This window comes from Lissotriton vulgaris, chromosome 2_1, assembly GCF_964263255.1.
Source record: "Lissotriton vulgaris chromosome 2_1, aLisVul1.2, whole genome shotgun sequence".
In the NCBI taxonomy this organism is placed as follows: domain Eukaryota; kingdom Metazoa; phylum Chordata; class Amphibia; order Caudata; family Salamandridae; genus Lissotriton; species Lissotriton vulgaris.
The window spans coordinates 1100735396-1100758356 of record NC_141687.1 but is presented as its reverse complement, the minus strand read 5'-3'; the positions used below and the strand labels follow the sequence as shown (position 1 = coordinate 1100758356).

General features: G+C 40.7%; 1 protein-coding gene across 2 annotated transcripts in view; it reads left to right on the top strand.

Moving 5' to 3' along the window:
* LOC147731657 (indolethylamine N-methyltransferase-like) overlaps positions 1-22961 on the top strand; it is a 57807-nt gene that overhangs the window by 15669 nt on the left and 19177 nt on the right. Inside the window, exon 2 of one of the 2 annotated variants that reach the window (XM_086958783.1) lies at positions 3542-3728. In XM_086958783.1, coding sequence (XP_086814909.1) covers positions 3542-3728 — 187 coding nt within the window. Of the gene's footprint in view, positions 1-3538; positions 3729-22961 lie in introns of both variants that reach the window. The other variant, XM_086958782.1, reaches the window with a different exon arrangement.

Below are 22961 nucleotides of genomic sequence, written 5' to 3'. Positions count from 1 at the left end.
AGTGATTAGAGAAAACTATGGTAAAGCAGTACACTGCTTAACAGAAGCAATAGAACATTGAATACGGCTGCCCCTCTCGCTGCTGGGCCACATAGCACTAATGAAAATGATAATCCTCCCCAGGTTTCTTTTTTTGTTTGCCAACATACCAATTCTGCTACCAAAATCGGTGTTTTAGTACGCTGTGCTTGCTCATGATTTGCCTTGCTTGGACTGGGAAACAACGCGGGTGGGTTAGAGCATGCTGACATTCCCCCACACGCTGGGCGGATTAGATGTTACTGACTTGGAAATATATCATAGAGCTGTGCAAATTATGCATACATACTACTGGATTTATGGGCTGCTGGATATCTTTCACTTTCACCTAGAGCGGGTGGCTGCTGCCCAACAACACTTCCACGCTCCCTCCGGGCTGCGGCAAAACATAAAGTTAGAACACTGGCCGCAGTAGGCACTATGTTACCTAATACAAAGAACAGCTTTTATTCACCAAGACTACCTACAGAATGGTGCACTTGGCTCCCGTGGAGCGCAGAAGGAACGGTACTACGAGCTTTAAAACAGGCTGGGCCTCATTTATGAGGCTGTGCGTCACTTTTACGCCGCCGGTGAGTCACTTTTTGTGACGCACCAGTGGGGCAAAAAATGCGCCTTGTTAAGCCATATTTACAAAGTGACGCATCTATGTAGATGTGTCACTTTGTAAACCCCTGTGCCACATTATACCTGCTCCAGGTATAATGTATGCAAGGGGGCGTTTTGACGCAAGAAAGGGTCAGGAAAGTGACGCAGTGAAATCTATGAGATTTCACTGTGCCATTTCATGGCCGCTAATGCGTCAAAATCTTACGCCTGCTTCATGGCAGGCGTAAGACTGACGCAGGCACTAACAACATGGGACTTGCCCATGTGAAAGTACACATTGCTCGAGTTGCGTCACTTTTGTGACACACTCCAGCAATGCGTCAATTTTGCGCCTACAGATACATCATAAATACTGACGTATCTGTAACTCCTTGCGACATGATGCATCATATTATAAATATGACACATCAATCATGTCGCAAGGAGTGCGCACTGAGAAGTGACGCATCGCTGCTTTCACGCAGCGATGCGTCATTTCTCATAAATGAGGCCCGTGAAATTTAATATCATGGGCGGTTTGCTGAGGCCCAGGAAGGAGGTTCTAGAACTAATTCCTGCAAATACGCTAAGCATCAGTACAATTGTCACAGAGCACACCATTCGCTTTGCACGCAGCTAGGGGCAGACAGAACAGAAACATTAGAAATAGCTCCCTTGACTTACCTGTTACAAGCAACTTCCCCAGCACACGGAACTTCCACTCTATACAAGTGAATGCGTCATACAGATGACGCAGTCGGCAAAAAAGCACAGCGAGAATGACACACTTGAACATACCGATCACAGACAAACAATGGATGCATTGCTGCTCGCTTACTAAATCCGTACCACAAAACAGCAAGCATCGACTGGTGCACTTTAAATACCTCAAAAGAGTGTATTATCCCCCGGCCAGATTTTATAGATACGGTTTGCGAGAAGACAATAGATGTTTGCACTGCAGCATGGAGGGGGCTGGATTTGCATATATAGTCTTGTTTTGCCAGAAGATGCAGGCATATTGGATGAGGGTGACGGCAGAGCTGCAAGGAATGTTAGGACAACCAGTACCAGAATCCCCAATGCTAGCCTTACTGGTAGGTAAAGTAGGTAAGTTTATTATGCATGATTAATTAAAACCGTTGCATTAAGAACATTAAAGGTAAATCTAAAAATATTGCATGAATAAAACAATTTAAGATAAAATACAAGGTTAAAAATGCTTTGGTTTTGTGTTTAAAAGACATCAAATTGTTACAACTGTGTTAGCACTGCTGGCGCATACATTAAGGCCTCTGTAAAGTCAATTATGGAAACTTTCTTGGATGTCCAATGATGTGGTCCAGATCTACATCTTCGACTCTCTGTAATAAATCTTAACTGTTGGCAGCAGTTTTTTTTTTTAGCTTTCCTGGGACTGGACACCGGGATCCCCAATCAGGATCAGAAACTAGTGGCAGTAGGTCTGTTGCTAGCCAAAAGACAAGTAGCAATGCACTGCATAAGCGGCCCAGTGCCGACAATTGCAGATGGCAAGAAGACATGATCTACTGCGATATGAACACAGATAACTACAATGCACTGAGGCTGATTCGTAGTAGACCCCGGAATACATGGAGGCCGTTTCAAACCAACTTATGCAATATGACCAGCACTGCCGCTGACGCAGATAGTCATTATGGCTGTCCACTTGGGAAGAAATGTTGTAAAATTGACAGAATAAAAATTATTTAAATAAAGTAATTTTTTGATGTGAAAAAAGTAACTTATTTGAGGAAATCGGCGAAGCTGAGTGTGGAGGCAAACACTGTGCCACAACAAAATCTCAGGACAATAATGTTGTGTGTGAACATATGATTTGCCCCTATCATCTATCTTGCTGTTCTTGGTTTCAGTATAAATGAGCCAACAGCCCCATCTTCCAGGAACCAGCCCTTTTTAGACCCACACCACATCAGCATTCTCATACTCCTTCATGTCACATTTCAACCCTATAAAACGCCTGTAGAGCCTTCTTGAGAGGCAGGGAATTGTGTTCATAGGTTCTAAGTGTTATATGCGTTCTTTCTGCATTTGCCGTTTTCTGGGTTGCCAACCTCTAACTATCCTACCTTTCCTGTGTGGATCCCAGAACACGGTCTGTAATTATGTTAAGGGTTTGTTGATGGAGTCTTTCTGTTAGATTTGAATGGAGAACTATAGCCTCATACAGAAGAGATGTGCCTCAGACCTTCTTAAACCTAAACATGGAAAACCTTGATGAAGATGCTGCCAAATAAAATATTACCATCCACAAACATGGTGTATCAACTCACAATTCCATTTCGAATCTAAAATGAAATGTAGACTTTCCCACTTTACTTTTAGGAGTGTCTGAATTGAATAAAAGGCACAGAGCCTAGTATTATGCATGCACACATTTAATGATTACCGATTAGCTGCCTTTATAAGCATACATCAGCATCAAAATTCCAGAAAAATAATACCAAAATAGCCTGTATAAACCCTTATATGTAACATTGGTCATAGCTCTCTATGACAGTCTTGTGGAAGTCACATGTTACACTGTAGTAATTGTGTCGAATGATAACACTGAGCTTGTATCATTATAAAGGAGGTTATTAAGTTGGGGATGTCTCCTTTGTGGCTTTCTGGAGTTTCACAGGATTCAGCAAAAAATAAATACATTGACAGAATAAAGTATTTCAGATCATTGAAAGACTACCAAGTAAAGTTTAAAATGAATCTTGTTTTTCTTTGTTTTGTGTGGTTATATAATTGTCAATTGTGCCTACCATGTTTGCATTAATGGATAGTTTTCTGACATTGGTCACATCAAGAGCACCAATTTAAACTGAATATTAAAGATAATAATGCAATACATCCAATCTGTTGTGTTTATTTTAACCAGGAGATGTGAAAGGGGATATCCTGATCAAGTATGGTGGAACATTAGTAACTTCTTCACTTTTGCCAGCCTGTGAATCTTTTAAAGACATCTACATAGTAGATTTTTTGGACAGTAATCTAAAACGTACTGATCAATGGTTGAAGAAGGAGCTTGGGACAATGGTTCCAAGTGAGCTTGAAAAAAAGGACAGGTAAGATTATTGTGTGAACTGTATTTGTGTCTTACATTTCTTGTCTTTTGCAGTTACTTAACTTAGTTGCCAAATACTGGAGACTGTTATGAGTCCACTGCATCAATCCTGAGGAGAATTACTATCATTTACTATTTGTACTTGTTCACAAAAAAGCAAAGACTGCAATGCTCTTTCCAAGTTGGACTTTCACATGAAAATCTGGACTTTCACAAGTATCTCATAAGCAAAGTGTAAATTATGTTGGGTTCCTGACAACTTAAGTAACATTAAGATATGTTCTCATAACTAAATGCTCAAGAGCCAAAACAACCATCTATTGCTTACACAAGAGATTATATAAAGCACTTAAGCATAGGAAATTGGGAAGCTCCATGAACTACGGGTAGGCCAATAATTTGGAAATGCATGAGTCAAGTCAAGTTTATTTTATTAATGATTCGGAACTCTAAGGAGATCCACATACAAAGAATTCATACAAGTAGATAAGACAAGTAGATACAATATATAAAATTTCTATAAAACATTAAAAGATTTTTAAAAACATTTAAGGCATATAATATTAATATCACTGGCCCAATATTAACAGCAAGATCAATATAAGTTTAAGAAACATTTTTAAAAGTGAACAATTCAACAACCGAACAATTCCCTTGAGGGATCAGTTAATAGCTTCAAAACAAATGAGGATGATCGTATGACTGTTTCAAGAAAATAGGTCTCGGCCATTTACAGTGGTTCAACTTAAGAGCGGGACAAACAAATAATACATGATTCAGGACTTAATCTCTATTTTGGCAAAAATGACATATTTCAGATGTTCCATACCATTTGCTGCGGCACAATTAAAGATAGCATATCCAATCGCAAAAAAATCCAAACATGTCGGACCCCATGGAGCATATTCCATGTTATATATGGTAGAACTTTTATCATTGAGAGAGTATTTTTTACCTTTTTGTATCCCCTTTTTTAACAAACCCTCATTGTCCAAGGTAATGCTGAGGGTCTGCAAGGGATGTTTTAAGCAGGCCTTTATTGAGGGGCAGGGATTGAGAGTACTAAATCTGGCTCCAGCCCACGTTGGATTTCAACGAACATGAAATTACTGTATACTAGAGTCTTAGCCTTCTTACCTACAATAATTTTCTTTCTCATGTAGTGCCTTAGGGTGTCACCTTCACTCTTCTCAAGACAGGCAACCCATCAAAGAACCCCCGCCAGACATTGGACATAATCACTTTTAATTCTCATGTTCAACCTTAATGCTGCCACGGAAACTGAGGTGTTACAGGAGTTAAGTCTTCTCAACACCTGCCCTTCAATATTATTCAAAAATCCCCATTGAGCAATATCTATAAACTCCAATGCATATATTAGTGTAGTAGGGATTTTAGCCTGATATACCACGAAATGGTGGAAATTCTCATGTTCAACCTTAATGCTGCCACGTAAACTGAGGTGTTACAGGAGTTAAGTCTTCTCAACACCTGCCCTTCAATGTTATTCAAAAATCCCCATCCAGCAATATCTATAAACTCCACTGCATATATTAGTGTAGTAGGGATTTTAGCCTGATATACCACGAAATGGTGGAGAAAATGTCTTCTACCTGTAGCCCCACAGAATGCACCCAACCCCTTAGCCTGGGACTAGGCTTTAAACGTTTTATTTGAGATGTAATCACTGTCATTAAATTTGCTGCACATTATTTTCCCTTGAAAGTTATAAGTCTTCACGACTTCCAATTTTTGAATACCCAAATGCCAGGGGAATATTGTTACACTGCTTCCAGTTGATTATTGAGACTCTTAGGGTTAAGATCCAGGATCACTATGTCATCCACATAAAGGAGAAATGAGACTAGCTGTCCCCCAATATTCGGTGGTAAACCTGTACTTTGGAATAAGGAGGCGGGCAGATCCAAAATATATGAAGAAAAAGGCAGCGGGGTAAGCAGGCAGCCTTGTCTCAAGCCGTTCTTTGTTGTAATTTCTCTTGAAAGACCACAATTGCCCGCTAATAGTACTCTGCATCAGATGGAGGAATGGAGGGCAATAATTAGGTGCAATATGGTACCTGGCATGCCAAGGTCCAAGAGCCTTTTTTACAGCACATAGCAATCCACTTCATCAGAAGCATTGGAACAATCTAAAAATGCAGCATATTTCACACCACTTCTTATGTACAATAATTTTCTTTCTCATGTAGTGCCTTAGGGTGTCACCTTCACTCTTCTCAAGACAGGCAACCCATCAAAGAACGCCCGCCAGACATTGGACATAATCACTTTCAATTCTCATGTTCCACCTTAATGCTGCCACGGAAACTGAGGTGTTACAGGAGTTAAGTCTTCTCAACACCTGCCCTTCAATGTTATTCAAAAATCCCCATCCAGCAATATCTATAAACTCCACTGCATATATTAGTGTAGTGGGGATTTTAGGCTGATATACCACGAAATGGTGGAGAAAATGTCTTCTACCTGTAGCCCCACAGAATACACCCAAACCCTTAGCCTGGGACTAGGCTTTAAACGTTTTATTTGAGATGTAATCACTGTCATTAAATTTGCTGCACATTATTTTCCCTTGAAAGTTATAAGTCTTCACGACTTCCAATTTTTGAATACCCAAATGCCAGGGGAATATTGTTACACTGCTTCCAGTTGATTATTGAGACTCTTAGGGTTAAGATCCAGGATCACTATGTCATTCACATAAAGGAGAAATGAGACTAGCTGTCCCCCAATATTCGGTGGTAAACCTGTACTTTGGAGTAAGGAGGCGGCCAGATCCAAAATATATGAAGAAAAAGGCAGCGGGGTAAGCAGGCAGCCTTGTCTCAAGCCGTTCTTTGTTGGAATTTCTCTTGAAAGACCACGGTTGCCCCCTAATACTACTGTGCACCAGATGGAGGAATGGAGGGCAATAATTAGGTGCAATATGGTACCTGGCATGCCAACGTCCAACAGCCTTTTTTACAGCACATAGCATTCCACTTCATCAGAAGCCGTGGAAAAATCTAAAAATGCAGCATATTTCACACCACTTCTAATAACCACATAGGTTAAATTAATTTATTGTAGAACAGCAATATTGTCTCTGGTTCCATTCTTTTTCCTAAAGCTAGTCTTCCCTACTGGTATGATTCTGCTGCTCCTCTGCCCAGGTCTTTAACTCTGTCAACAGACATTTGGAGAAGACTTTGCCAACTGCATCTAATAAAGCATTCTGGCGATAGTTTATATGGATTTTACTGTCCCCCTTTTTAAAAAGAGGAACTATAATACTTCTAGTCCAAGAAGTATTCACATGACCTATTCTCTTAGCAAAATTTAAATACTGGGAATAGTTATGTGGACCAAAGGGTAGCTTCCTGTTTTACTATGGATATTGGAACTGCATCGGGACCCATGGCAGCAGAAGAGTGCATCCCTAAAATAGCAGACTCAATTTTCTTTATAGTTGGAGAGTTATTGGTGGCTATACTGGGTTCCAAAACTAAGAGACTCTCTACCTTACCATTTGCCGAATATAGTGCAGAAATAAAAGTGACCAAACTTCTTCAATTGGGTAAGTGGTAGATCTAGCCCTCGTCCCACACCCTTCTATTACTTCATCCCAGAAGTTTCTCATATGACACTTGGAGGCAGCCTCTCTTCGATCTATCCAAATCCTATCATAAGCTAGGATTTTTAAGCTTGCCTTTAAGCGGCTTCTATGCCTTTTCAAGAAATACAGGAAAATATTTCTCTTAGTAGAGTACAAAATAAAATTATTTCCTGACCAGACAACGTATTTCTTTATTCACCTTGAGGATTGGAAGAGGAATCTATTTTATCAGGACCTTGAGGAGTTTTCTAGTAGAATTTGTTACAATCTGCTTCATAAACTGGTTAGAGAAGTTCAAAATGTTGACCTCTCAGGAATCAACATTGTTAACTACATTATCTAACATACCCTTAAGTTAGATATCAATCTGGGGTCCCACTGGTATGACCCTGAATTGTTATCACAATTTCATGTGACCTTATCACATTTTCAAGATCTAGCAGGAGTATTTTTTTGCCTCTATGATAAAAAGCAGCAATCGAGGATCACTATTAACGGAGTCGATTAATTTTAAATCACCTAACAAGTGAAAGGGGTTATATCTAACAATAGGATAGTCCAAAATAGCCTCACCCATCAGAGATTTATGGATATACTCTGCAGGACAGTCAGAGGGCATCTCCCATTACCAATTAAGCAATCAATGCTTCTCAATTGGTCAAGGAGAATCTTTCCTCTCATATCACTTCTAGTTTTAGATGGAAAGGATATGGGGTAATAAACAAAGCTTCCACTTTTTCTACTTCATGAAATAAATTGAAAGCATGGTTGAAGATTTTACAATGTAAGCCTCCTGCCAAGAAGATATGAGGGGCATTCGCCTTATCAACATTAGTTTTAATAGAAGTAAAAACCTTCTGCACAAGATCATTATACAAGGCATTGGGAGGAATATAGGTGTTTATCATTGAGATTGGTGCCAACACTTCTCCCCTGCATTAGGGAACAATGTTATTGCTATAAAAAGGTTAGAGGAATCCCTGTAGCTATCATATTTCTTATTTGTCAAAAGAGTCAATGCCCCCCTTTTACATGGCCTTTCCCAGATGGGGGGCTTTACATTATATGGAGAAGAAATCATCACACTGATGCTCACCAGCACACAAGCTCTCCTGGAGACAAATTATGTCAGCATTTATATCACTCAAAAATAACAGCTTCTATTTACTTTTCTCTATTCCTGCCACGTTCCAAGAGACCACTTTCAATTCATTGCTAATTGTAATGCTGTATTGAGGGGGGTGGCTAATTGTTTAATTTCATCATTTTCATAATCAGCGTGAGCATTAACAGATCGGCCAGTAGTTACAAGTCTTCAATTTGTTCCTATGTGAACTTGCAACCCCTTTGGATCCACCACAAAACCCCCATTTAGAGAAGGAACTTATCAATCCCCCCTGTTATTATACAGCAAATCAGACCCCTTATCCTGGCCATTGACTCCCTCATAAGCTGGAAACAGAATGATACCTTTTCGTTCAAGACATTCGCTGTTTTCCAGTACCATGTTCATAACAATTTTAGAGTGAAAAATTACCCTTGTTTTTATCCCTGGCCCACTATGGGACAGGTAGACCAATGAAATATCCCTGCTTTGGATTACATTCAAGTTCTTTATTTCTGCAAAACAAGCTAGTAAAGATGCACGATTCAGAATCATATCAGAGTCAAAGAGGGGGACACAATCTCATATGGAGGTATTGACAGGGGAGAGAAGGGTAATCTTCCTGGTCAGATGATATCAAAGTTACTTTCGCCCTACCTGAATCCAAAAAGGGAGCAGCTGCTGGATTGAGTGAAAAGGGATCAACAATGGGTGAAGGGGAGGGAGACACAGCAACTGCCCCTGGATCACTCCTCTCTATGGGGGATATGATAATTGGAGTGGTGGGTCCATATTTATCCAATTCTGTATTTTTACCGTAAATGGATGCCTAAGTACATTCTAAAATGTTCTCTCCATCTCAAGCAAAACATTTTAGGGATTTTTTTTATAAAATCTGCCGATTGGATCTGTTCGTCCCTCTCCATTTTTTTTGTTTTGTCCTTACACTTAAGTTGAGTGTTCCCTGTTGAGGCAGCCACACTCAACTTCCAACTTCAAGTTCCAGATTTGGTGATTTCACAGGAAATCCATGTGCTACAGGCTCCACAGAACAGGGGGTCAAAAATGGTTAAATCAGGGTTTTCTGCCTCAGATCCTCTTTTGTGGAAATCCTTGGGTGCTTTAACCAGAGGTTTTCCTGCTTGTGAGCAGAAGTTAAGGCTTGGAACCCGAGGAGTCAAACCATTAATCTCATCTTCTGAAGTGACCCGAGTAAATACCCTTCGACTGGTAGCTCTCAATTTACCTAGAGTTATCTTTTCCCTATCTTCTTTAGCACTAGTTAGTAGCACTAGTTAGTACCTTCAGAATCCTGGTGACACTATCTTGAATAGAATCGGACCCTGCTACAAAGTTACCTTGGAGGGCCTATATGGAGGATAGAATTGTCTGTAAACAGTGAATCCGAGACTTATGCCTCCTGGCTTGGAAGATTACATGACGAATTACCAATCAGTTCCAAGCCTGGCGTTGCCTATATTTGAGACATTATTGAAGGATGTTCCGAGGGTGTACTACTAAAGAGCTGCAGGCCAGTTGTCAGTGAGGGTGTAACCTGAGTTTTGTAAGATATTATACATCTTTTGCACCCTGCACCTGTGATTAAACTCCAGATCTATGTCCGGAAGTGTAATATTTTCTCTTATTAGACAGGGTGCTTCCTCTTGGGTTAGTACTTCGATTTCCCCCTCAGGGGTACTTGGGTATTGAGAATACACAGAAGGATTATCAACACTTTGTCCAGGAGGATATTTATTATTGCACTTCATATCATCTTGGGTTGTTTCTTGCCCTTTAGTGGGTTAATGTGCAATGATCTGTTCCTCAAAGAGTTAGATTTAGTTTTGACCCATGCCCTTGACATGGTCAGGCAACCAGAGAAAAGTTTCCTTGCTGTCATTTTGGTCCTTCTCCCCCTGTGTCTACGTTGTTTGCCAGATAGGGTTAATCGCACAAGAAACTCACTCCAGGCAAAACCCAATTATTTAAAAGGCACTCCTTGAATAGGGAAAGAGAATAGTTGCAAAGTTCTTTCCTGGCAGCTTATTATTCGAACACTTTACTTTTGCCTGAGACAGCAAAACGAAGTATGCAGCAACTAGGGGTGCACAGGGTGGCAAACCACACCAGGTTTTAGCTCGGCTGCTTCCACTGGGACACCTCAACCCCCTGGTGAGGCCCCCATTAATAGGGGGCTTATGCTGTGTTTAACAGTCCCTTCACCACCTTGTTTTTTTTCTCCACCTCCCACCACCAGGCAAATCATACCACCAAGGCCTGAGCAACCTTGTACTGGCGGCCAGACCAAGAACCAAGAGAGCCGCTGCAATGAATTCAGGCTGCCAAATAAAAGCGGCATTCCAGGAGTAGCCCTCCTACGGTTATTACCCCCTCAGGTCATACTTGTGGCCTCTCTGGCAGTCTCTTGGGATTTTTTCACAGGGCAACAGGGCTGAAGGGAAGAGGCAACCAGCAAGTTGTAGGACTCTCTAAAGGCCTCCCAAGGGGCGTTACAGGGCAGGAAAATGTGAAGCAAGAGGCTTCCAACTCGTTGCTGGCTGGAGGGGGCAGGGGACAAGTCAGATGAACCCCGCTCAATCTACCCCACACTGCTGTGAGCATACCAAGCTTGAGAACGGTCTTGAAGGCAGACTTCATTGCGTTAGAGTGAGCGGTCCATTCTTCTGCTGTACCAAAGCTGGCTTGGAACCAGGGCTCGATGCCAAGAAGCTCAGGGAGCACCGCCTCAGCGTGAGCAGCACAGGCGGCCTTGCATTGCTCCTCTCACCTCATTTCTTGCCATGCCCATGGCACAGCACAGAACAGAACTGGACATCATTCACCTTCAGTTTCTGCAAACTACAGCAATAGATGTTCATCCTCAGCTCATTCTCCTTGAGATTATTTTATGTAATAAAAACTTCACACAAACAAAAGCGCAAATTCATGAACCACAGTGGAAAATACTGAAGCAAAGATTTTTGAAATCATATGAAAAGAATCTTAGCCCCCTCAGATGTGACCGCATTGCAAATATGCCAATCTTTCCATGTTATAACATATTTAGCCCTCTAGTTTGCTCAGTTGACTAAAATAGCGTACCCTTGAGCAAGACGACCTTAAGGCTTTTTCAGAAATTAAAACTGGTTAAACATGGTTGCATCATTGCTGACCTGATTGTAGGAGACCCATGACTCTATTTCTAAATGCAGCTGATTAACTGCCCTAATATAATTAATCAGACATTTACAGCCTCACTGTGAAACACTTATAAGATATAAAAATCAGCATCCCTAAGCCCAAATTCTTAAGGGCTATTTCATGATGAGCCAAGCAAAACATTTGACTATTATTAATTGGATGAAGAAAGAAACAAATGTAATGAATTCAGGAGAGGGAAATGCAGCAGAAATGTTAAGTGGTTATATTTTCAATATTTACCCTATATTTTGTGCTTTGCCATTGGGTATATGTTCCATTGTTCCTGCTCACTACTTTCAATTTCCATTACCTATACCTTTTCAAGTCAGCCTGTCCTGTTTCCTTCCTTCTCTTTACTCTTTCACAATGTTATCTAATTTACAGTACATTACATGTCATGGAGGTCTTCCCTTTGCCATTCTCTAGACTCAGACTCAGAAACTTGATTGTTTACAACTCCACATTAGATGGTTAGTAATTGATTACCTTGGCTTTACTTCAGGAGGCATAGGGGACATTTGCCTGACCAGATGTCCTTTTTGTTTTTCTGGCTACTTGCTTTCTTAAATCCTTATATTTAATATCTAGTTGATTTCAGGGATGTCATTGCCTCGTTCTGATCTCCAACGTAATGGAAAGGTGCAATGTGTTCATTATTATCTTAAAGAGAGTGTCTACATTGAAAAATAAGGAAAGGCTATGGGAAAGTACCATACCAGCTGAAAAGTTAAGAACCAATAGTAGTATTAATTAACAGATTCTTTAAATGTTACTAGAATTCCCCTCATGCCAATGACAGAAACTTGGTGCCTCCTCTCTCAGACACAAATGATGAGGAACCCAATTCGTGCTCACTGATTTTTTGGAGCAACACACTAGAAGATACAAGAATAAACAAGCAGAAGGCTTTCACAATGAGCATAATTGTGCACAATAATTTTAAAATATTTTTAAAATATCCCAGAGACACTCTATCATTGCAGATAAGGTATTCATTTCTGCATTGAATCCTTACCATACCGTGAAATTCCAAAGGGTTAATTTTCCAATTGCAGGTCAAATAAAAAGTTAATTTCTTGCATTTATTCTAAGTGTGTCAACAGATAATTTGCATGTATATGTGGTTATAGTTAGGTCAGAGTTCCATAGGAAGAGCATTTTATTTTCACTAAAAGCTTTGACACCATTTAAAAAATCCTTCCCAAAATAGGCTCATCCACCATGACTGCTTCCTGGAAAGTTAGAGGGAGATCCATCAAGACGGGGCCAAGAAAAAGGGGTGTCACAAAAGCTTGATTTGTCATGTTAATGCTCCTAGGACATTTTGGGTAGTGATTTAGAAAAAAAATGACTGAAAGGAATTTTAATAATTGTGGAAAAAATATGGAACTTTACTCAGAGAGCATGTTTTTTGTTATTTATGTGATATCTGGACAGTATTTACAAACATTTTGCAATGAGTTTGCTTCACAAAAGTGACAAAAAACAGCAGAAAATATTATTGTTGTTAATTACTTTCCAGCACAAATCTTGTTTTGCATTGTTTTGCATTGTAAAGTTGCCTAAAGGTAATGCACAGCAGTGTTATTTAGTGTCAGTGGGGTGTTACATGGGTGTTACATGGACGTTCCCATCCCACCACCATGCTTTTTGATGCAAAACCCTATCTACTTATATTAGCAGACTGGGTTTGGCACCAAAAAAGTATGCCGCTGTGAAGCAGGTGTTAAAAACAAGAAATGCTTTTATTTCTCCTAATGCTTCCCTCTGCATGTGTGTTGTACTCTGCGCCACACATCCACTGTAGAAAATGTTTCAAAGTTAGTCTATGCATAGTATTTTGTACTGGAAGGGTATCCTACCAGTTCAAGACCTATGCTCGACTAACACACACACCGTTGCACTATGGTGCAAAGGTGTGTGTATGGACCTCAGCAGCCTAATTGTGCACTGCTACAAGGGAGAAGATGCAGCACACAATTTGTGGGCGCTGCGCTGTGTTGTGTGAAAGATTTATCAATCTGGGAATTAGTGTCCAGATATGCTCTAACTGGCCGCCTTTAAGGGGATTAGACAATTCTGATTGGATCCCCATATGCTGTACCAAACATTACAGGTCTCAAGCGCATTGTGGTTAATTTTGTATTATTACTCAAATAACGTTCTCATCCATTCAGTAAAAGATTCTGACAAACAGAGTGAAACCTACTTCCAGCAGCTGTCTGTCAGTTAACTCCTTAGCAATCAACGAGTGTCTCACAGTGATATAATAATAAACAATTAGAGTACTAACATTCTATATTTATGACAGAAGTGTGGCACATCTCAAGCATTTTGAAGCAATCAAAGATGTAAAGCCTAAAGAATTTCCTACAGGAATAAACAAAAGGTAGGGATTCTTTTTGTCATAGAAATTATGGCTAGGGTTATAGAAAGCTAATATGAGGACCCATTTTCTATGAGCTATCAAATATATTGGTCATCCATTTCAGAAACATTCTGACCTACAGAGTTAAACATGTAATTCAAACACTAATAGCATTCTGCGAGTTAACTCCTTAGTCAACTGCAGTTTCCCGGTGTTCTAATGCACAAAAAGTTCACTTACATTCTGTATTTATGACAAAAATGTGGTATATTGATGCATCTGGATGGAATCAAAAATGCAAAACGTAAAGCTTTTCCTTTAGAAATTAACAAAATGACAGGGTTCTTTTTGTCAAAGTAATTGTGGGTACTGCTCTAGAAAGCTAAAAGGAGGTCACATTTTCTAAGCGTTCTGCTTTGTCACCCTGATCTATTTCAGCAAAACATTCTGACGTGCGGAGTGAAACATATACTTTCAAAATTAGCAGCAGCCTGTCACTTTCAGCCCTTGTGAAACAATGCAGCTTTTCTACAAAGTTCTAATAAAACACTAGAGAACTATATATTGATTGAAAAAAGTGAGGCACTCCTTAAACCCAATGTTTTTGGAATAGGAGGAGTTGAATTTAAACAATTTCCTGAAGAGCAGACTGACGAAATTAAGACATGAGATGTTAATGAAGGCATGAAACCAGAGTGTTAAAAATATGAAGAGAGGAACCCAGAAAGTCCTTGAAGAAACAAAGGGTAAAGTGATGTTATAGAAATATATTGAAATAAGGTAAAAACTAATGTTCAGAAACAAAAGAGTGGAGTGGTGTGGCTCACTGGTTAGAGGCGGCAGATCCGGAAGCAGAGAACGGCCCGGGACCAGGGTTCAATTCCCGACGCGGCAGGGTCGTGAACCAGGGTCAGCGGACTTGATAATTCTCGCCTCGGTGCCTACTCTAACCAGGGATCACACTCGGCAACTCTGGGCATTAGCTTGCCTCATCTCCACAACGGCCCCCCACAAACGCCGGGGATGCCTGGTTTCACCTTGAAGATACCCAGGAGGAAACATCTCACAGGGAAAGCCAGGATGGGTTCCCCAGCGGTCTATAGCGCCAGGACGCCTCTGGGTAGCAGTGCGCTTTACAAAAACACACACAAAAGAGGCTCTGAAATTCAGCAGTTACAGTTTACTGAGCTAACTATAACTTGCACGCCACAATGCATTATTTGTGACCTCACATAACATTACTCATGACATGCTAAATACTGTTGTTGATACCATCACTGACCACATCTTGTTACATTATTGAATACATCACTGATAACAGAAGTGATAGCATCATAGTCAAAATGAAAAGTTACTGAGTGTACACAAATGGGTCATTAGCATGAAAATTGAATAAGCCCTGAGAGAAGTGTATTTGTGCGTTTTAAATGTTATATGGTGCATCACTTACACATCGCTAAATTTGGATTAGAAATACTCCATGTTAAACAAGATAAAGGCTGAGGACACCTGATGTGGGTTGCAGAGGTATCTTGGTTGTAACTGAATGACAAAACGTGTTGCTATTGACAATACATTATTCACCAAAGGATATCTAGGCTTGTGCCCATGTGATATTGCTGTAATCAGTGGTATAGAAAAATTCTATAATCTGTGCATGTTTATTCCCAGAACTTCACTAAAGATTATGGGGCATTGGAGATTATTGAATAATGCAGACTGTAGGGCAGTTGCATTTTGAGGTGGTTAAACTCATATTTGTGTTGAAAGCATGGCTCTAATCTGTTATGCCATTTTGCCCATCACAGGAATAAGTGTAGTATATTTTACTAATCTATGAAGCGTTGTCAATAGGGCCTGATAAGAAGGTGTCATTACATTGGCAACTGTATAGCTTTCAAACTCTTGACTTAAAATTGCAGATCATGTGAAGTCTTTAAGAGGGTAATCCCTTTAAGGTGAATAAAATAAAAAAAAACTCAGAGGTGGAGTGTGTTGAATTCCTTCAAAAACTGAAACCCAGGAGGACAGTGTCACAATGATTGTATAATGTCATTGGTGATGTTATTGGTGACTCCATTTGGGATGTTGCTAGTGATATCAGGAAGTTATTTTCCTATGGTCGGCATTGTGTTCCAGAAATACTAGAGGAGAGGAGTGATTACACTAATTGTATTACCGTTAGGTAAACAGCCCTGTAAATGAATGGTGTGGGCAAGGGCACCTTTTAAAGAAATGTAAATTAATTAGGCCAACCTGACAGAAAAATGAAATTTTGCAAGAGTCTTAAAATTGTATCTAATGATGCCAATTCCTTTTTATGGATTGTGTGGTACATGTATTTTTAGCTGAGATTGGTTTTATTGTGTGATTTATGCTATTCAATGGTTTTTTTTATTAGTACTTTTATGGTATTGTATTGATGCTGAATAAAGTTTATATGATGATGATATCATCAATAATATTATGTTATGTTGATTTGTAGAGTGCACTAATTACCCATGAGGGTATACAGGTGGTTGAGCATGAGAGTGGGAGTATTGTCCTCGCTGAGATATTCAAAGAGCTGGGTCTTCAGCTTCTAGTCAAACTTAAGAAGTGGGGGGGAGGCCTATATGTGCTGAGGGTGATCGTTCCATGTTTTGGATGTTATGTAGGAGAATGAGTGGCCTCCTGCCCTGTTTCTGTGAAATCAGGGGGGGTGCGAGTATAACATAGATGTCTGGTCAGCTGGGGAAAGGGTAAGAGGCTATTAATGTATGTTGGTCCAATGTTGTTTAGGGCTTTGTATGTGTGAGTGAGGAGTTTAAATTGGCTGCCTTTGTGAATGGGGTGCCAGTGAAGCTCCTTTGAGGAGCGGGCAGTGCAACATGCTTGTGGTGTGGGAGGTCCAGTATGAGTCTATCAGTGGCATTCTGGTTAGCCTGACATCTTTGCAGGAGTTGCTAAATGATTCTGTTGTAACTTGCGTTTCCCTGCTGCTCAGCTTGTATGTATGATGTGTGGAATGTTAGATGATTGGAATGTTGGTGTGCTGTGAATGTCAGTTGAGTGAGGGCTGAGCAGCAGGACAGCTGCTCCTGATGGGGTTATCATTATAACTTAACATCTTAATAAAGTAACTTAAGAACCTACAGATCCAGCTTCCTTTAATTACTTCATTTGGCGACATCTGGTGATCACTGTCAAGAAGAAACTACGCGTGCAAATTTTAAAAGTAACTATAAGGAAAAGGAGTATTGGATTGGAACTAAGAGAAGAAGAAAAAAAAGCCAAAGCCAGGTTGAAGACTGGGATGAAACTGAAAAATGAAGAAAAGTTAACTACAAGGTAAATGACCTTTATGCTTATCATACCATTGGCTAAAACGTTATTTGGCACAAAAGAAAAAAAAAGCCCATCAGTGACCATGCCATCGGTCGCCCTAATACCCAGAAGTGCCAAATTACGTTTATCTTAGCCATTAAGTCAGCTGATTGGCAGTTTGAATGTAGTTCGGGGGCAAGGAAAAATCGAGCCTCAGTGGTGAATGTTACACTTTGACAGCTGCTGTGTCATTGTATGTGGATCGAGGGCAGATGTAAAATCGAGTCTTGGAGTCTACTTAAAAAAAAAACAGCTGCTGCCTAGTTTGTTTATGTTCGAGCCACGGAGGAAAGTTTGAAATGACATTTAACCCTGTTCTGCGTGATATGTCAGCGCAAAAAAGAATGATTAGTACCAGCTGAAGTGTATGTTGAAAACTGTTTGGGAGCAAAGAACTAGCCAGTGACATTTTTCGTCTGCGTAATCAAGCTTCAAGCTCATGTGAGATATGTTTATAGCTCGGGGGCAAGGGAAAGTCGTGCCTCGGTGTATGGATTTATTTTCAGTTCCTGTTTCATCGTCTCTTGTGGGAAAGTAAAGCGAGATTAATGCCAAAGTGATGTGAACCTGCTTTGCGCGATAAAGTGCGGGGACAGTGTTGTTTTTAAAAAGGAAGGAGAAGAAGTGCGTCATTCACGAATTTTATTAAGTGAATCTTGCTTGTTACCTGAAAGTGGGGCCAGTTACCGTTAGTGCGTCTTTTGAAACTGGGCACTTACCACGAGACTCTGTTGCATGGAGGAATGCTGCCATCGTCATCCTTCGTGAGTCAGAAGCCCCAGCTCATAGTGACTCATTCAGTTACGTGTTGACGTCTTCGCGCATCTCTCAATTACGTGATTGCAGCCATTACTCTTTCCACAACAACAATGACGGTTGCCTAGCAACGTGAAAGGAACACGGAGAAGAGAGGCGGCATGATCTGTCTACTTTTCGTGAGTAAACACCGAAGTAGTTGTTGGGAAGAAGAGACAGTCCATGAGGCCTTTGTGCGTCTGCAGCGGTTTTGAGGGTAACGTTTGATTTTAGGAGCACGAGCCTACATGGGTTGAGACAGTCAGGACTCAAGAAAATAATTGTGGTAATTAGTGCTGCAGCGTATTAATCCAACACTGTTCCACAGATGAAAACTGTTTCGAGGAGCTATATGGCTCAAGTTACAGGAACTGCATAGGGGTGCAAGACACTACACTTGAAGTGACCATTTAAGGAAAGTGCCTTGTATCTGCGCATGAAGTGATTATTTAAAGGAAGATGTCCCGAAAACTGCACCAGAAGTGACTATGCCACTGCAACTGTACCTGAAGTGACTATAAAATGGAATGTGTCCCAGACATTGCACCGGAAAAGTCTTTTACATGTTTGTGTTGTGTATAGATTGCTATATAGTCTTATTTATGTGTTTGGTGGGTTTGGGCGTAGTTTTTTGATTTACCAAGAGCTGTTCCACACTTGTGGTGTGTGTGTGAGTTGGCGTCAGGGTTGTTAGGCCACTCCTCATGTTTGTGGGGGCTATGTAGTATATGGTCACCCCTTGGTTGTGTAGTTTGCGTGTTGGTACTAACGTAACAAGAGTTGTTCCACAACTAGTGTTGTGTGTGGGTGTGTCTAGATGTTAGGCGACTCATTAGCTCATGTTTGTGGGGGCTATGCGGTATATGGCCACCCCTTGGTTGTGTGGCTATGTGGTATGTGGTCACTTGGTTATTTGGGGGCTATGCTGTATATAGTCACTCATTGCTTATTTTGTTTTGGTGTGGGGGCTATGCGGTATATGGCCACCCCTTGGTTGTGTGGCTATGTGGTATGTGGTCACTTGGTTATTTGGGGGCTATGCTGTATATAGTCATTCATTGGTTATTTTGTTTTGGTGTGGGGGCTATGCGGTATATGGCCACCCCTTGGTTGTGTGGCTATGTGGTATGTGGTCACTTGGTTATTTGGGGGCTATGCTGTATATAGTCACTCATTGGTTATTTTGGTTTTGGTGTCGGTGATTGTTTCACCAAAGAGTTGTTACACAACTGGTGTTGTGTGTGAGTGTCTTTAGATGTTAGGCGACACATTACTCATGTTTGTGGGGGCTATGTGGTATGTGGTCACCCCTTGGTTGTGTTGTTTGGGTGTTGATGTTAATTTAGCAAGAGTTGTTACACAACTTACGTTGTGTGTGAGTGTGTCTGGATGTTTGGCGACTCATTACTCATGTTTGTGGGGGCTATGTGGTATATGGTCACCCTTTGGTTGTGTTTGTTCCCAATGGTTCTTGCGTGTGAGTTGGCGTCAGGTTGTTGAGCCATTCATTAGCACATGTTGTTCGCCGCAAATGTCCAGTTTGGGTTTGTTGGGTGCACGTGGTTTCCTGGCTACGTTGTACTTGTTGTGTGCATGCTGAGGTATGCTTGGGTGTGTGTGGTTTCCCGTAGTATGGATGAGTTGTTGCGTTAAGATTGTTCCTTTGTGTCTTGCTTGTTATACTGGTCTGGCCAACTTGTATAATTAGTCGCATAAGGATGTAGGATGAAGATAGTTGTTCATTTCAGGAAGGAATGCGGATTGTGTTTAATTTATTTTGTTTGTGTTGTCCATTTGTACTTTGGTACATTGTTTTAATATCTTTGACTATGTGTACTAGAGTGCATCTTATTGACAACCATTTTATTGCTTTATGCAATTGTACCCATAACGAAGGGAGATATGTTGTAACTTGCGTTTCCCTGCTGCTCAGCTTGTATGTATGATGTGTGGAATGTTAGATGATTGGAATGTTGGTGTGCTGTGAATGTCAGTTGAGTGAGGGCTGAGCAGCAGGACAGCTGCTCCTGATGGGGTTATCATTATAACTTAACATCTTAATAAAGTAACTTAAGAACCTACAGATCCAGCTTCCTTTGATTACTTCAGATTCCAACATAGTGTGCATTGAGGTAGTCAAACCCGCTTATGATGAGTGCTTGGAAGAAGGTTAGTCTGGTGTTTCTGGCAGCAACTTGCAGATCTTATGTAGCATGTGTGGATGTGTAAGCAGGAGGTGCTCACTGTGCTGTCTTGCGCTGTCATGGAGAGTTTATCGTCCAGGATAACCCTCAGGTTTCTTGCATGGTGGTTGGGTGATAGTGTTGGTCCTAGCTCCAATGCTCACGAGGTGGAGTCCCATGGGGAGAAGGTCCGTCTTAACAGAATTGAACATCAGGCAATTTGTTCTCATCCCGTCTGCTGCCATGGTCATGCAGTGGGCGAAGTTGGTTCTGGAGGTGGTTGTCTTGTTCATCAGTGGGGGTTTAATGTCATTCCACATGCCATGGGTGATGTAAGATATGTGGTCTAAAGCAGTGAAATGCAGGACCAAAAGTTATTGTTAGCTCATAATAACTGATAAAATTCTGACATTATTTGGTTTTTAGTTTTTTCCTGATTTCAACTACTAATTACAACGTATAGCATGCACGTACAGACACACATGCCCACACACACTATATTCCCATGCTTAGTAGCTAAAAGGAGAATGGCACCCAGAAAGTGGTTTAGTGCAATTTATTATTCCTCCCCTAGTGCAAATATCTATGCATTTCCAGCTACCATATAGCCTTAGTCATGATGCAAACATTCATTGCCTACGAAGTAGGTTTATAAATGCACATGCATTTTCTCATCACAATTCAAACCCCATTGTTCTCAATTATCTATAGCAAGAATGTAGTGAAGTGATGGGTGTGCCACAATGTTCTTTAAGTGCCCCCTGCTGCCTGTCCTTGTTGGTCAGCTCGCTGCCCCTTCCCCTTGCCCTCTGTTGTCCATGTCCCTGGGCCCTCCCTATTGCCATTTCTGCAGTCTGTTGTGGTGCCACTGCTCCTTTCACCAGCTTGTCGCTATTCTAGCTTTCTGGAGCACTAACTATAATTTCTGTGACAGAAGGAATCAATTCATTTTATGCATTTTTAAAGGAAATGCTTTAAGATTTACCGCTTTGAGTCTATCAAGATGGCTTCAGGTGCAACATTATTGTCATAAATACAAATGTTAGCACTGTAGCATTAACCCTTTCCATGCTCATGACGAGCTCAGCTCGTCATGAGGCACAGTGGAGCTGTGCTGATGACGAGCTGAGCTCGTCATGAAACGATGTAAATCTGAAGTCTTCAGCACCGGAGGGGAAAATGTGCAGCAGCGATGTGGTTAAAGCAGTCTTGTAAGCTGCAATAGCATATTGGTGAGTTAACGGACAGATCGCTGCGAGTGTTGATAGTATATGTTTCTGTTTGCATGTCAGAACGTTTTACTGATATGGATGAAACATTCATTTGAGAACTCATAGAAAATGTATCCTCATTTTAGCTTTCCAGAGCACTAGCCATTATTTTGATGAAAAACGAATTCCTTCATGTTGTTTATTTCTAAAAAGAAGAAATCAACTCATTTTGTGCATTTTTTGAGGAAATTCTATACAGATTGGAATCCATTAAGATGCTTCAGATGCAACTCAATTGTCATAAACACAAATGTTAGCGCCCTAGTCATTGAAGCAGTGTTGGAAGCTGCAATATCAAGTTAACCGAGAGATTGCTCCATTTGCATGTTAGGTTGTTTTACTGACAAGGCTGAAAAATCTGTTTGAGAACCCATAGAAAATATGTCCTCATTTTAGCTTTCTAGAGCACTAGCCATTTTCTTTATGGCAAAACAAATTCCCTCATGTTGCTCAATTCTAAAAAAATAATGCCTTTAGGTTCACAGCTTTTATTCCATTAAGATAGCTTTAGGTGTTCCACTCTTCTGTCATAAAGACACAATGCTAGCATTCCAGTTGCTCTTTAAAACACTGTGGGAGACTGTAGTAGAACAGTGAGAAATCCACCGCCCTCCCCAGTTCATTGTGCTGCCACTGGAACTACGACCTACTTATCCTCATTTTAGCTGTTTAGAGCACTAACTACAATTTATACAAGACCCCCTCAGTTTGTTCATTTCTAAAGAAAATGCTTTAAGTTGTACAGTATTGATTCCATCAAGATGACTTCAGGTGTGCCACACTTTTGTCATAAATACAAATGTAAGTGCTCTAGTAGTTTATCAGAGAACTGTGGTATGCTGCAATAGCACATTGAGAGTTAACTGACAGACTGCTGCTGGTGTTAAAAGTATACGTTTCACTCAGAATATCAGACTTTATTCTTGCATAGCCGAGGAAGATAGTGTGATTTTATAGAAAATGTGCTCTCATTTTATCTTTTTGAGCACCTTCCTTAACCTCAATGAGAAAATTAGGAGAGAAAACCCAAATATGGTTCATGATTCAAAACCCAGCAGAGGATAAGCCTTTTACACTGGGGAAAATAACCTGATTTGTGGCCCTCCAAACCTGCCATTCCCTATAATACGTTTCGAAGAGGACCATGACGCCAAGTCCTGTAAGGGCTGCCACAATATGTTGTCCAAAAATGCATCTTGAGGTGGTACTGTGCTTCCTCAGCCATCTTTTTGATTTATTCATTTTCAGGATGTAGGGACCATGTCCTTGGGACCTGTAATGGCTGCCACAACATAATATTCAGGTTGGGCCAGCGAACCAGGATTGACTA